Raw genomic sequence first — 13,988 nt, 5'->3', positions numbered from 1 at the left:
TTGGTGTCTATCTATGACTATCGCATTCAGTATTCTATTTTCATTACTTGTATTTTGAAAAGTGTATTTTTTATCGGCTATTCCATCTACTTATCATACCGGTGACCTTTATTATATGTAGTAATAATAATATAATAAATAAAACCTACAATTATGTTACTCTTGAAACTGTGCATTCGTCTCATTCCCTCTAAACTTAGATTTTTGAAAGTTTCACTTCTAACACGGGTGATCTGCACACATGATTTTTCTTTCTCTCTTTTAATCAAGTGTCTAATCTTGATGGCAACTTTATTATTATCAGATATTTTATTAGTTTTTATTTAATATTTCTTCACACTCTTTTACTTTAAACCATACACTTTTTTGTTTTCAACAAAATACAAGAGAGTTGTTTGAAACAAATTGATGATAAATACCTACTAAATCACTCGTCATTTAATTAACGCTTTCAACAACGGTTTAAAATTAATTTAAATTCAAATACTTTTCGAAGGCGTCCTAAAATTGTATGTACGAAAACAAATATAAACAAATATAAAACTACAAACAACTAAACAAAAACAAATATATTATTTAAAAACTTTCTTATCCACATTATGTCGTATATTATTATTTTCTAAATTATATTTCTGACAATAACAAAATATTAGAATATAAAGTTTCAAACATTTTAGTCACACTTCATATTACGAGATTATATTACATAAAACATTTGGTTTTATGTAATGCACGAACGCATCCTGTTGAACTTTTTGGAACCTCCATAATTCTTTTCCCGTTTATTTTCACACTCTTTGATTTTAGTTTGCGGCATACTTAGTATTATTAAACAGATATATAAAAAATAAAGTCTTCTGGCGATGAAACAGTCACAATACTAAGTAAGAAGAGAAAAAGAGATAAACATATAGGATTGAACCTACAAGAGAATGAGACAGAATATAGTTATGTAGTTTTTTCTATTCTCGGTCTCCTCTTTATGCTCTGCTTCGTAGTTATCGCTCCTGGTTGTATATATGTGTGTTTGTGTGCGACTACATACTACGAAGCGTGGATTTATATCATCTCGATACTAAGCCTGTATGTAGATATATAGGAGCGATATAAGGGCAGAATAATAAACAGAGATAAGACATAACAGAGAATAGAAGAGACAGAAGAATAGAGAAAGACAGAAATAAAAGAGATGTTGCGTGTAGGTGACAAAAGAATAAGGTACAAACGAAATCAACGGTCGAAATAAAAAAAGAAGGTGTATGGTCTGTCTTTGTAAGTTGTGTAAGTGAGTCTGGAAGGTTTTTGAACGATACCAATGCTTTGTCTATTAGTATACCTATTTTTTAAAAATATATCTTATCAGTAGGATTAAACTGGGTGTACGTAAACCTCGCTCCTCTACACTAAACCCAATCCTACATGTAGATATAAACGATATATATAAAATAAATATATTAAATAAAAATTTTAAGCTTTGTTTATTTATTGTACATTCCTAGTAAACACAATTACATCAAAATGACGTCAAAATGATTTTGCGCTTTGTCAGGATTTACGTAAGATATAAGTAAGATATGAGTCACATGTGACTCATTATTTCACACTTATTGACGTAAGACTTTTACGTAATAAATATGACGTTAAGCTGACCTGACGAAACAAAGAACAAAAAGCAATGATGTTATAAAGATGTCTAGTTGTTGTCGAATTTCTTACCAGTATATGAGACGTTTAATTTTTTTGTTCACCCCTTGGGATTTGAACTCGGGAACAAACGATTACTGGATGGACATTACTACTGGATGGTGATTTGCCTCACTGAGTCATGCGAACTTGTGCTAATATCCATTATATTACTAATCCATATATAATTAATAATATTATTAATTATAATTAATAATTAATATTAAATAATAAAATATAACATAAATTATTAATATAAATTATAATTAACATGTTCCGTGCCACGTGTACCACCGGCGGTACAATAACCATTAGATATATTTATTTAATGCACTGAAAATATATACTTATCAGGTGACTTACCGTTACCGTTTTTTTAAATTTATATATATTCGGGTGGGTCAAAAAATCAATTATTTTTTATTTACAAGTGCTACGGAAAAATGGGTTGCTAGACACCTTAAAAAAATTCTCACCATTTATGAGCTCTTAATTTTAGTAGGAAAATCCTTCGCATCGCAGATTTTTATTTTTTTCTCAGTCCAATACAATAAAATTCATACCTCATCAAATAAATAATTGTACAGAAAAATGTTCTGGAAGAATTTTGTAGGAAATTTAATGCTCTAAAAAAAGGTATGTTATAATTTTTCCGTAAATCTCACCATATTAATGATATTGTAGATTTAAGTTTGATTATTTTATTTTAGGACAAATTCATCATCAAACTTTAATGTGTAATGATTTCTGTCTCTGAATATCTTTTGAACGCTTAATTTAACCCTTTCGCTACGGTGGGCCTCGCTGCGAAGTACCTCGTCTAGAACGGAGCGCCGTACCGAAAGTGGGAACATTAAGCGCGCGCTGTCTTTAGCATTCGGAGCCTTTTGTCTCAAAAACGACTTTGTGACATTACTTTTAAAAACAAAATAATTTGTGTTCATAATTATGTGACTATAGTCACCCGTAGTAATGAAAGGGTTAATCACCAAAACATAGGACACCATTTTTATACAGCAGTTAATTTCCTACAAGAATTTGTATTGCGCATTTTACAATAGTCATTTATTTTCGAGTTATAAAATTCATAAACAAAAATGAAATTTATATATATATATATATATTGGTTATTCCACATTAAATCGGTCACTTTTGCCCTCGACCCCTTTCGATTTGGCTGAAAGTTTTTTATCCTATGCTACCCTATGAAAAACAATTTTCAGAATTATTTTAAATTTTTTTACGAAACCCAAAAAAATTTTTAATTTTTGAAAAAAAATTGCTCTTTTCTTTGAAATGGCTATAACTTCTTTAAAATTAAACCTTTTGGAACGTTTTTTTTAAATCCTTGTTTTGAAATGTACTTTTCAGAAAAGAATACAAAAAAATTTCAAAATTATAAAATCCATGAAATGTTCGTATTTTTTGAGAAAAACCGTTATTTTCTCGAAGTTCGCCATTTTTAATTTTTTTTTATTTTCTAGAAAAAAACTTTGTCTAAATTGGCGATTATCCCCGCCAGTCTTAGAGTAAGCTGAGTTAGTTTTCTATTTTTTTTATTTAATTGAAAACAAATTTTTAATTAATTTTTTTTTTAAATTAAAATAATGCAATTAAACAATTTTACAATATTATATACTTAATTTATAGTCTCAAAATACAAAGTTTTTCAAAAAAAAAAATTCAACCTTTCGTTTTTTGCTGTAAGAATATGATGGAATTATTACGTCATTTTTAAGTCAGAACATATGACTTATTATTGAGATCATAAATAAAGTCACGATTCCGTCATGTGTACGAAAAAATTTGAAGATGACTTTATGACATACGTATGACATCATTTTAAAGTCTTGTGTTCACTGGGTTTATATATCTACAGTTATACTTGAGAGGTCGACTTAACGGATGAGTGGTTTAAAAGGAGAGAGTAGTATATCATATTAAGAATAACTGAGCTCAGCGCATTTATGTTAGCGACTGTACTCCGACTCTAGCCGAGCTCGACTCAGATAACTTCGGCAACTCTCGTGCTACGAAGCGAGCCGAACAGCCAGTGATCCCATTCGTACGATAATTATCGTACGCGTACGATAATTTGAGGTCCTGTACGATCGAAAATTCGTGGCGTACGATCCATTATGAATTTCGAACCCCACCCCAACCCTTACTCCCACCACGACTCCCACCACGACTCCCACCACCACTCCTACCACAACTCCCACTACCATCTTACCGCCGCCCCCAGTACGATCTCCCGTTCGTACTGGGACCAAAAATTTGGGACTTGGACAGTTGTTTGGACTTTTTCAAAATTCTGTCCGAGAAATTGTCGGATTTCAAATTTTCCCGGGGCGTACGATAATTTTGTGCCGCGTACGATAATTTTGCGCCCCTGTGTCCATCAAACGAATTAAAGTCTCTGGGATCACTGCGAACGGCTGCCTATTCTGTCTTTCTCGAACCCCGAAGCGGAGCACATGTTAGCGCGGCTTTATATCTACGAATATACTAATCAATAAATAGTTAATCATCATTCATACTAGCAACCTCAATTTATTTGTTTATCCGTTCACAATCTCATGCTTTAACATATCAGAGCAGAAGAGATAGATAGACTAGATAGAAGGGTTTTTTTCTAGCAGCTGATTGCAGTACACCTTTTTAACAAGAATTTAGGAAATAATATAAGACAATAAATATAGAGAAGCATAAACATTAAATTGTTGATTCTCTATATTTTAGGTAAGTAGGACACATATGCGTTAGGGTAAGTGAATTTTTTACGTTGTTAATAATACAAACTCTATATTTTAGACGAATCAATCTTGTGTTTCTGCTTCAATTTGACCTTTTAACACATTATATATATATATTATATTTGTATCTACCTATGGCTATCGCATTCGGCCTTCAGTACTATCATATAGAGAGACTCTCTCACACTATTCTTAAAACATTTTTTTCTTTCTAATTTCAAATAAAATAACCCCTTAAAAATTTGTTTACCTTCCTAAAATTTAATAATTTACAAGATAGTAAAAAAAATGTTTTTTTTAACTTGAAAAATAAAGAAAAAAAACTATTAACTTATCAACTGTAAGATTTTCTCACATCGCGTAAGTAAAGTCAGGCACAAAAAAAAACGTAAACGACAAGAAATATTTGAATGTGTGTGTCTGTTATGTATGTATGATACAAAGAGAGAGAGAGAGAGAGAGAGAGAGAGAGAGAGAGAGAGAGAGAGAGAAAGAAGAAAAAAAAATGATCCAATGATAAAAACACGAAATTATTATTCTTTGTTACTTCTTTATAATTAAAAACAATAAAAATGATACTGAATAAAAATATGTTATAAATGGTTTTATTTAAACCATAAAACAAAATGTTTTACGTAATACAATCTCATATTGTGAAGTGTGACTAAAATTTTTAAAACTATATATTCAAATATTTTGTGATTGTCAGTAATATAATTTAGAAAATAATAATATACAACATAATGTGGATAAGAAAATTTTAAATAATATATTTGTTTTTTTTGTTTAGTTTTTTATAATTTTATATTTGTTTATATTTATTTTCGTTCATACCATTAGAGGACGCCACCGAAAAGTATTTGAATTTAAATTAATTTTAAACCGTTGTTGAAAGCGTTTATTAAATGACGAGTGATTTAGTAGGTGTTTATCATCAGTTTTTTTCAAAAAACTCTCTTGTATTTTGTTGAAAACAAAAAAGTGTAAGGTTTAAAGTAAAAGTGTGTAAAGAAATATTAAATAAAAACTAATAAAATGTCTGATAATATTAAAGTTGCCATCAAAATTAGACCCTTGATTAAAAAAAGAGAAATTATAATCATGTGTGCAGATCACACATGTTAGAAGTGAAAACAGACGACGCATCTTCTTTCTTTATTTCGACCGTTGGTTGGTTTGGACCTTATACCTATGTGCTTATCTCTGTTTATTCTTCTACCCTTCTATCGCTCCTATCTACAAATAGGTATAGTATCGAAATAATATGTGTCCACTCTTTGTAGTATGCAATCGCACACAAACACACACATATACAACCAGGAGCGATAACTACGAAGCATGGTATAAAGAGGAGACCGAGAATAGGAAAAACTGTATAGCTATATACGGTCTCATTCTTTCGCAGGCTAAATCCTATATGTTTGTCTCTTTTTCTCTCATTATTTAGTATAGCAGCCGTTTCATAGCTTCGTTTCCTGACCGATCGCGTTTTTTTATTATTTAGATCATTTATTATTATCATTATTCAGATTATTCAGTTTTATTTCGGCTGTCTCCGTAGTTTCTAGCCGCCATCTTGAATATATATATAGATATACGAATACATAGTATTTTAAAAGTTGTGTTTACAAGTGTACCTATAGTTTTCGATGATAATGACATTTATTACGTCCTCGTCCGAAATAAGATAATTTTTATTTTTATTTTTAGGTATTCTCGTGGTAAAGTGTCTCCACAAAATGCCCAGTCAATTTTGAAGAAAAGAGCTTTTAAAATTTCGCTCCTTCTTATTTTTATCTTATGTTTTTTTAAACATAAACTGTTATCAAATGGCGTTGTGGCGTAAATATACCGTGTTCTTGCTTCTCACTTCGACGATTAGTGTTCGATTCTTTGTAGGGAAAGTTTTTGGTGGAAAATCCCTGATGAGACACCCGCAATGTCGTCTAGTAAGTTTATTTCGGCATCGGAATTTGAACTTTTGTAAAAATATTTAACCGCGTATAAAAGTATGACAAAATAGAGTAGCCAATTTATGATCAAGATATAAAAGTCTTGATTAAAAAATAAAAACATAAGGAATTGTATAGATAAAATAAATTCAAGAATAAACAGGATGAATCATATTTCGTGTCTCTTACGAAAATGTGCGTATATAAAACAGAAGAGTAAGGCTACAAGAAATGTTATTCTTTTTTTTGTCACCTTGTCATAGCGTGAGTACAAATATATGAAAAAGTGCGCGCGTGTGTGTGCTTAACCGCAGTGGTTCTTAACCGATGTTCCGCGAAATTTTATGAAAGTTCCAGTGTATATTATACCTATTTAGTAAATATATTGTCAAAATCTGCAAAAATCAGTAAGCTTAGATATAGCACGAAAATTAACGAATTACAATTTTAGAAAAGAGTTAAAAGTTAAAACTTTTACTAATATAATATTTTTAAATTAATGTTCTCTTTTTTTAATTTTCTATTTTTATAATTATCTATTACCTTTATAATACCTATAATTAAATGTTAAATATATAGGTTGTATTATATTATGTTATGTATAATGTATAATCTATAATTTCCAATAGTAATAAAAGTTAAAAGTTTACGCACATTTTCTCTTCTTAGTTTTACTATCTTAATCGTCTTAATGATTTTGGTGTTCCGCAAATTGGCCTTCTAATCAAAAATGTTCAGTGACTTCGAAAAGGTGGAAAACCACTGGCATAACCGAAAACAACAAAACGATCATAACATCGAGTGTGAACTTCAAAGAAAGGGAAAGTTAAGAAAAAAGATCATGAAAAAAATGACAATAGACGATAGAGGGGGTAAAGAAGAGGTAGCTTAAATAAGAATTTAAAATTGAATCATATTGCGTTTATATTCCGTTTAAAATAAATTAATGTCGCCATTTCGAGAGCGTAAAAATCAGATGGAAAAATTATAATAATTATAATTTTGTATATATATGTAAAGAAAGTGTACTTTCTTCCGTTTGAATTACGCGCAATTTTATAAGTAAGAAGGTAGTAGAAAAGACGTTACGTGTATAGACCAGATTGAATATTTAAATAAGACAAATGAATTTAATAGTCTACACATGGGCGCTCGTCCGGGATGAAGGGTCTGTTTCGTAACACGTTCCACAGTCTTACAACGCCACGAAAAAAAATTAAAGACGAAAGATTTAATAGACTAAGAAAGTGAGTGTGAAAAGTGAGGAATAGACATAATTCTCGTTGTTTTTTTAGGTAATATTAAATTGTTCGTTTTTGTAAATATTTTATATAGGAAAATAAAGTTAATGTAGTAATAAATTCATTTCAGAACAACACCTCGTGCTATTCTTGAACATTCTTTTTGAAACACTCCTATTTTGGTCTTATATATATATATATATTTTTTTTTTTTTTTTACTATTTGATAGTAAAGTAGCCCTCCTGTAGCACGGTATCCTATAACACAGTTTTCTTTCAAAAAACCTTTGCCCAACACTGTACTTCTACAGCTGCGAAGAGGCTTGCGGTCTTAAAGATACAGTGTTGCGGAAAGTATTTCTTTTCATCTCCTTGACCTGAGAACAAAAGTCTCATACAAAACGGTTTCGTAACACACGGTATTTTTTAGGAACCTATCTACCGTGTTATAGGAGGGCTACTATATATATTTTATACCGTACCTTATAAAATTGTTTATTGTTGTTCAGCATTTGATTATTTCAAAAATCGTATATTATAATTTGTAGGGAAAACAGCTTTAAATATAAAATAATACTTTTAATGAAAAAGAACTTTATGATTATAGCAAAATTCTTGAATTGAGTAATATTAATTAACGCAAAAGAGCACCATGAAATATGTGTCCCATGAAATAATAAAATGCCGTATGCAATTTATTAAAAATTTAAATAAGATTCTTACCCTTTTTTGTAGTAGCTCTCGTGGATTGGACCTCTAGCACACACACATTTTCAATAGCCAATAATAAAATAATTCTAGTCGCGAGTAATATTTAATTTTACTAAAATATATTATCTCAAATTTGATTATCGTTAAATTTATACTTTTACATCATTGATCAATCTTGATTAAAAATTTCACAGATTTAATATAAAAGAATTACAGACCTACCAACGAATGAAATGGCACGCTTCGCTTTCTGACCTTATTTATAAACCTATGCTGGTCCCCACTCCCTTAACCGGTTACTTCCCATCAACAACGAATCGTTTTTAGGATATGCGAACTTTGTTCCTTATTGGATACTAATACCAACTTCCACGAAGCTCACTGGCTTAGGAACTGACAATAATAAAGCTAACAATTCCTGACCTTCGATTACGAAACTTTCGAGCATATTAGATAAAAACAGAAAATTGTCTAGAACATTACAATAAAAATAATTTTTCAAGTAAAAAGAAATCCATGTGTATACAAAGAACCGCTTAAATTAAGTGTATATTACGTGATAAGCTTAACTCCTGGATAAACTGTTAAATATTCAGATATTTTACATATTACCTACTAGTTACTCGTTAAAGTGAAAATAAGATTTTTGCTGGAGCAACAGCAATGTTTTTGTAATTGCATAAATTAATATATAATTATTTATTTATTTTTCGATATCTAAAAGATCAAGTTTAATACAATCAACAAATTAATTTATAGAATCAATCACTAATCAATTAAAAAACTATAATAAAAAGAATTAAATGAATTAAATTATTATTACAATTAACGAAATGAATTTACAAAACATATGATAATATTATGCTTATTAGCGCGATATAAAATTATTTTTTTTTCTTCATTAAATAGCAAGATGTAAGATAGTAAATTGCAAAAAAACTCTTGATTCTGCACTTTTAAAAAGCGTATCCATTATTCTACAGATTAAATTAGTAATTTGTACATAAACTGTTTTCGAGCTTTAGCGGTAACATATATACATGAAACACACTTGTAACAAAATCATATTTATAAGTGTGAGAGTTCGTCGCTTTTATATACCTATTATTGGTAATCGCAACTTCCTATGTTTTTTATCGGAATCTCCAGACCATTTCGGATAAGATAAAGACTGGATCTTTCGATACTTTCTGACCGAGAATATTCGCAGACTTAGGAGCATTCATAATGCACAAAGCAATATTATCTGATGATGTAGTATTTCAAACACGATGAAACGCGCTCGCTTTCTTTCAGTCGCGACGCTATTACATGCGCATTCATATTCACATTCATATTCACATTCAATTGCTGCATGCACCAAATAAAGGCATTTACTTGACTCTTATAGAAACTTCCCAAAATGTTCCTGCATACACACGCACACACACTCTTTATCCCTCATTTTTTCCTCATCCTTACATATTTTGTAGGAAGGGATTCTATCTTAACAGTTAGATTTCTTAATATTCTCTTTAAACATCTTCAAAAGCGTTATTTTGATGTAAAAGACAAAACAGGGTCTCAGATAGCAGAAAAAATTTTACAAATTGCAATTGCAAAAGTAACTAAATAAAAATTCAATTAAAACGATTTTAGAGTTTTGAAAAGCGTTAAGTGTTACTTCAAAGACTATTTCAAAATGCTTTCATGCAATGAGAAAAATTCATAACGAAGAAAAATGACAATCTCGCAGGAAATGAATTTACCACTTTAAATATTTGAAAGGAAATTTAAAAGAAAATATAAATGTTTATTTACATATTTTTTAACTTTTATTTAATGTCAAATTAAAAAAATTGGTATAAAAATACATAAGAATTAATACAAATAGGTATATTGTTAAATAATATTTTAATAATAGAGACTCATTTCATTTAAAGTAATATTTTTAACTGGCATATATAAATTCAATTGAAATTAAAAAAAAAATAAAAAATAATCAATCAAAACTTAGTTTTTTTTAAATATCCATTCTACGTCAATTCTGTTTAAACAAAATGTTGACAAAAATATACTTAAATTTAAAAATATTTATATTTAACAAAAATTATATACAACTAATAGAAACTAGCTTTTCTTGAATCAGTAAATTCGACTGACTTTGTCCGTATAGTTTCAGTGTTAATAATACTGTAAGCACATTCTCAAAAAATATGAATAATAAACTACTAACTCTGATTGTGAGCACTTGTTATACTACTCGCTATTTATATACATATCTTATAACAGGATTTTCAGGTGGTTCCCGATTGGTCCAACGATTCTTTATACATATATCTGGCATAATTGTGGTAGTTCACGAAAATTTTCATTATGGCTTTAAACTTAGCGTATATATTTGAGCTATTTGTTAAAAAAAAAGCGGTTTGAAATTTCACAAAGATATGTATTCCTTTAGCTATAGTAGTAGTGTAGTAGTCTACAATCTAAGAGGCACTTTGTGTATGTGTGTCTCAGAAGCCGCCAATATCTACACATCTTATCTCGACAGGGAAAATTATATTTTTCATTTTCTTCTTTCTTTCTTTTTTCATTATTGTGAAGTAAGCGTAATAAATCTTCTCTTATAAATGAGTATTTTATATTAATTTTATAAAGAAAATTACTAGTATACTATAGACTAGTATACTTTTAAAAAGGATAATACAAATATAATATATTGTTAACGCTGGCTTTTGGCAATTTGTTCTTTAAGAAGTAAAATACTTTGCCTTTGTTCTGGTAGAAGCATGGCCATTTGTTCGTTTGATAAAAGTAATACCATAGATATTAATTCTGACTATAAGTAAAAATAAATAATTATTTTGAAACATATAGAAATATTTTTTGTTGTGTATCATTGAGAGAGCTGTATTTTTACATACCTTTTCTTTATCCAACCTACTGTCTGGTATATTAGCTGCTGGCGACATTCCCCTCATAAGTCAAGAAGTAGGAGTACTTGTAGATGTTGTAAGAGCGGTGGTAGGAGGTACACCTTTATTCGTATTCAAAACAACCACAGGTGGTGGTGGAACTGTAAAATCTGCTACTATATGATGGGAAGTGCTTGTTATGATAGAAGGTTCTACGGTTACAGGAGCTGTAAGATCATCGCATGTATATAAGATAGATATTTATCTGTAAAATCTTTTGCATATATTGATTTGCAATATTTATATATAAAAACTTACGAGTAGGTTTAGCGATTATTGGATCAATAGACATACGAGGATTTCTTGAATCTTTTGGATCTCTACCAAATCCATTAACTCTTAGATCACGGTAAAAGCTAAAAAGTCATAAAAGAATAAATTAATATAATAAATGAGAATTATTAGGTAATAATTACTTAAAAATATTAACAATACCTCTTATTTTTTTCTACTACAGAAAGGTTGCTGCCAAAAATAATATATATTTGAAAAAGATAAAAATTAATTGTCTTAAATTTATTTATTCCTAATTATACTGAATATCTTAATTAATTGTAGTAATACCTTCAAAAAGAGGTTCAGAAGCAATGACAACTACTGGTGAAGGTCTTGCTGCTGCCGATGGTTCTTTGATACGTGGTGGAATCTCATGTACCACTGACTTTTCTGAAGATGTCAAAACGCTTAGCTTTGGATTAGCTTTACGTAACATACTAACAGCAGTATGAGGATCCACTATTCGCATTGCTAACTGTGCTTGTAATGAAGCATAGGTAAATTGTGAATTCTGAAGTAACATCTGTCGTACTTCTTTAGGATTATTCTCCACACATATCTTCATGTGTTGCATTAATTCAAACATTTTTTCAGGTGGAAGGGAAGTTACTACTTTATTAATTGTTTCGGAAGCTTTGTCAACTTGAACTGCCTCTCCATACAGATTCTCAGTTTTCTGTCCCTTTAAAAGACTCCGCATTTCTATACGACTCTTTTCTGTACACGCAATTCTTACGCATAGCGTACTTTTTCCACTTTTGTAACAATTAAAATTTTCTAACGCACTAAATGCTGTCTCTTGATCCTTGTATTCGCAGAAACCATAACCCTTAGGTTTCCCTATCTCACGATCACATCTCAATCTACAAATAATTTAAGATTTTAATTATTACAGACATTTAATTCATATACCAGAAAAATTCTTTATTGTTAGATAATGCATCATCAATAAAAAAAACAAGAACAATTTGTTTTCTAAGAAAAATTAATGAGAAGATTTACTTGAAGGAAAGTACTGGGCCAACTTTGCTGAATATATCTTTGGGAATTTCTTTCCCTAGTTACTAGACGCGTTAGGGTGCGTTCTCCTTAACGCGTGGAACGGGCCGCGAAGAAAGGAATAGGCCAATGAGACTCCGTGCGGAGGAAAGAAACTTCCGATTTTATTTTCGATCCCTTGGGACGAGATTTTATTTATCGGCGTGGTGTGCCACGTGTTTACGTACAGATGATACACAGAAAATACTTTTTACACAAGAGCGCGATGAGAATAGTGCGACCAGCCGGTACGACGGACGAAGTAGAAGTGATGTGGTTTTCTGCGTATGCACCGCCACTCTTCCGCTCTGACCAATCAACGGCGTGGTCAGGCCAATCAGATGCCCCTGCGGAACCGCATTACGAGGTGCTTGCGTAAGTTAGTGCTGTCGGCCGAGAGGTGTCAGCACTAACTTACGCAAGCACCTCGTATCGCGGTTCCGCAGGGGCATCCGATTGGCCTGACCACGCCTTTTTGACTGGCCAGAGCGGAAGAGTGACCACTGCGACCGTTGCTCTCCCCACTTCCGGATGCCGGGATCGCCGTGGCGGTGCACACGCAGGAAAAACCACATCACTTCTACCTCGTCCGTCGCACCGTCCGGTCGCACTCTTCTCATCGCGCGCTTGTGTATCTTCTGTGTATCAACAGTATCTTCTGTACGTGACCACGTGGCACACCACGCCGACAAATAAAATATCGTCCCACGGGATCAAAGAAATAAACGGAAATTTCTTTCCTCCACACGGAGTTCATTGGCCCATTCCTTTCTCCGCGGCCTGTTCCTCGCGTGGTGAGAACTCACCTTAACGCGCCTAGTAACCTTAGGGAAAGAAGTTCCCAAATTGGTGACCCCGACGTGATCCCGAGGACCATCTTCTCAGCACCACGTGCTCTCCATACCACTGGACTCTCAGCACCACGTGCTCGGCAACACCACGTGTTCTGCATCACCACGTGCTCATTAACGCTACGTGCTCTCCGGCGCCATCCATCTTCGCGTGAGTACCACATTTTCCTTTATCACCGGCACCTCTTCGCCTTCAAAAGGAAAGAAAAGAGAGGAAGATGCCCATCACACGCGCCAAAGCTTCCCAGCGCGATACCGAACGCCAGAATACGGCACCGGCTGCTACGCCGACCTCCGACGCTTTGACCACCGCCTGCACCTGCACCTGCACCTGCGCCGAGGCCAGCCAGCCCTGCAACGCCGGACGCCGACCTTGCCGCCTTCCACCCTTCACGCGTCAATACCCGGACCTCTGGTTCGTGCAGCTAGAGGCCATCTTCGGGAAATACGGGATGCACTCGGACGACGACCGCTACTACGCCGCCGTAGCAGAGTTTGATCAGCACACAGTCGGGGAGCTCCA

At 32.2% G+C, this 13,988-nt stretch overlaps 2 protein-coding genes and 1 long non-coding RNA gene across 5 annotated transcripts in view; all 3 read right to left on the bottom strand.

Moving 5' to 3' along the window:
- The window catches only part of LOC149032904 (fatty acyl-CoA reductase wat-like), a 103,295-nt gene extending 94,296 nt beyond the window's left edge, over positions 1–8,999 (bottom strand). The window contains exon 1 of one of the 3 annotated variants that reach the window (XM_089171646.1): positions 8,356–8,999. The gene's annotated coding sequence lies outside the window, so the exon portion shown is untranslated. The remainder of the gene's footprint in view (positions 1–8,355) is intronic. The other 2 variants (XM_089171645.1, XM_089171643.1) reach the window with 2 other exon arrangements.
- A 2,310-nt stretch (positions 9,000–11,309) lies between these two features.
- LOC149032903 (uncharacterized) lies at positions 11,310–11,637 on the bottom strand. Its single transcript, XR_016176201.1, has 2 exons — positions 11,559–11,637; positions 11,310–11,467 (listed from the first exon to the last, which is right to left on the bottom strand). It is a non-coding gene; the product is annotated as an uncharacterized LOC149032903 (long non-coding RNA).
- A 65-nt stretch (positions 11,638–11,702) lies between these two features.
- LOC149032902 (cleavage stimulation factor subunit 2-like) lies at positions 11,703–13,629 on the bottom strand. The gene is made up of 3 exons (XM_089171462.1): positions 13,421–13,629; positions 11,865–12,439; positions 11,703–11,765 (listed from the first exon to the last, which is right to left on the bottom strand). The coding sequence occupies exons 1-3, from the start codon at positions 13,627–13,629 to the stop codon at positions 11,752–11,754; spliced, it is 798 nt and encodes a 265-aa protein (XP_089027588.1). The 3' UTR covers positions 11,703–11,751.
- Between the last annotated feature and the right edge of the window lie 359 nt (positions 13,630–13,988).

This window comes from Polistes dominula, unplaced genomic scaffold, assembly GCF_049000335.1.
Source record: "Polistes dominula isolate Pdom_NZ unplaced genomic scaffold, Pdom_raw_medaka contig_26, whole genome shotgun sequence".
Taxonomy (NCBI): domain Eukaryota; kingdom Metazoa; phylum Arthropoda; class Insecta; order Hymenoptera; family Vespidae; genus Polistes; species Polistes dominula.
Note: the sequence above shows the minus strand (reverse complement) of the source record. Positions and strands in the feature narration are given on the sequence as shown.

Excerpts from the sequence above, each read along its gene's own strand:
- LOC149032902 (XM_089171462.1), bottom strand. The coding sequence starts at position 13,629 with ATGTGGTACTCACGCGAAGATGGATGGCGCCGGAGAGCACGTAGCGTT. Across the intron at positions 12,440-13,420 it reads AGGTTACTAGGCGCGTTAAG|ATTGAGATGTGATCGTGAGA; the intron begins GTGAGTTCTCAC and ends AATTATTTGTAG.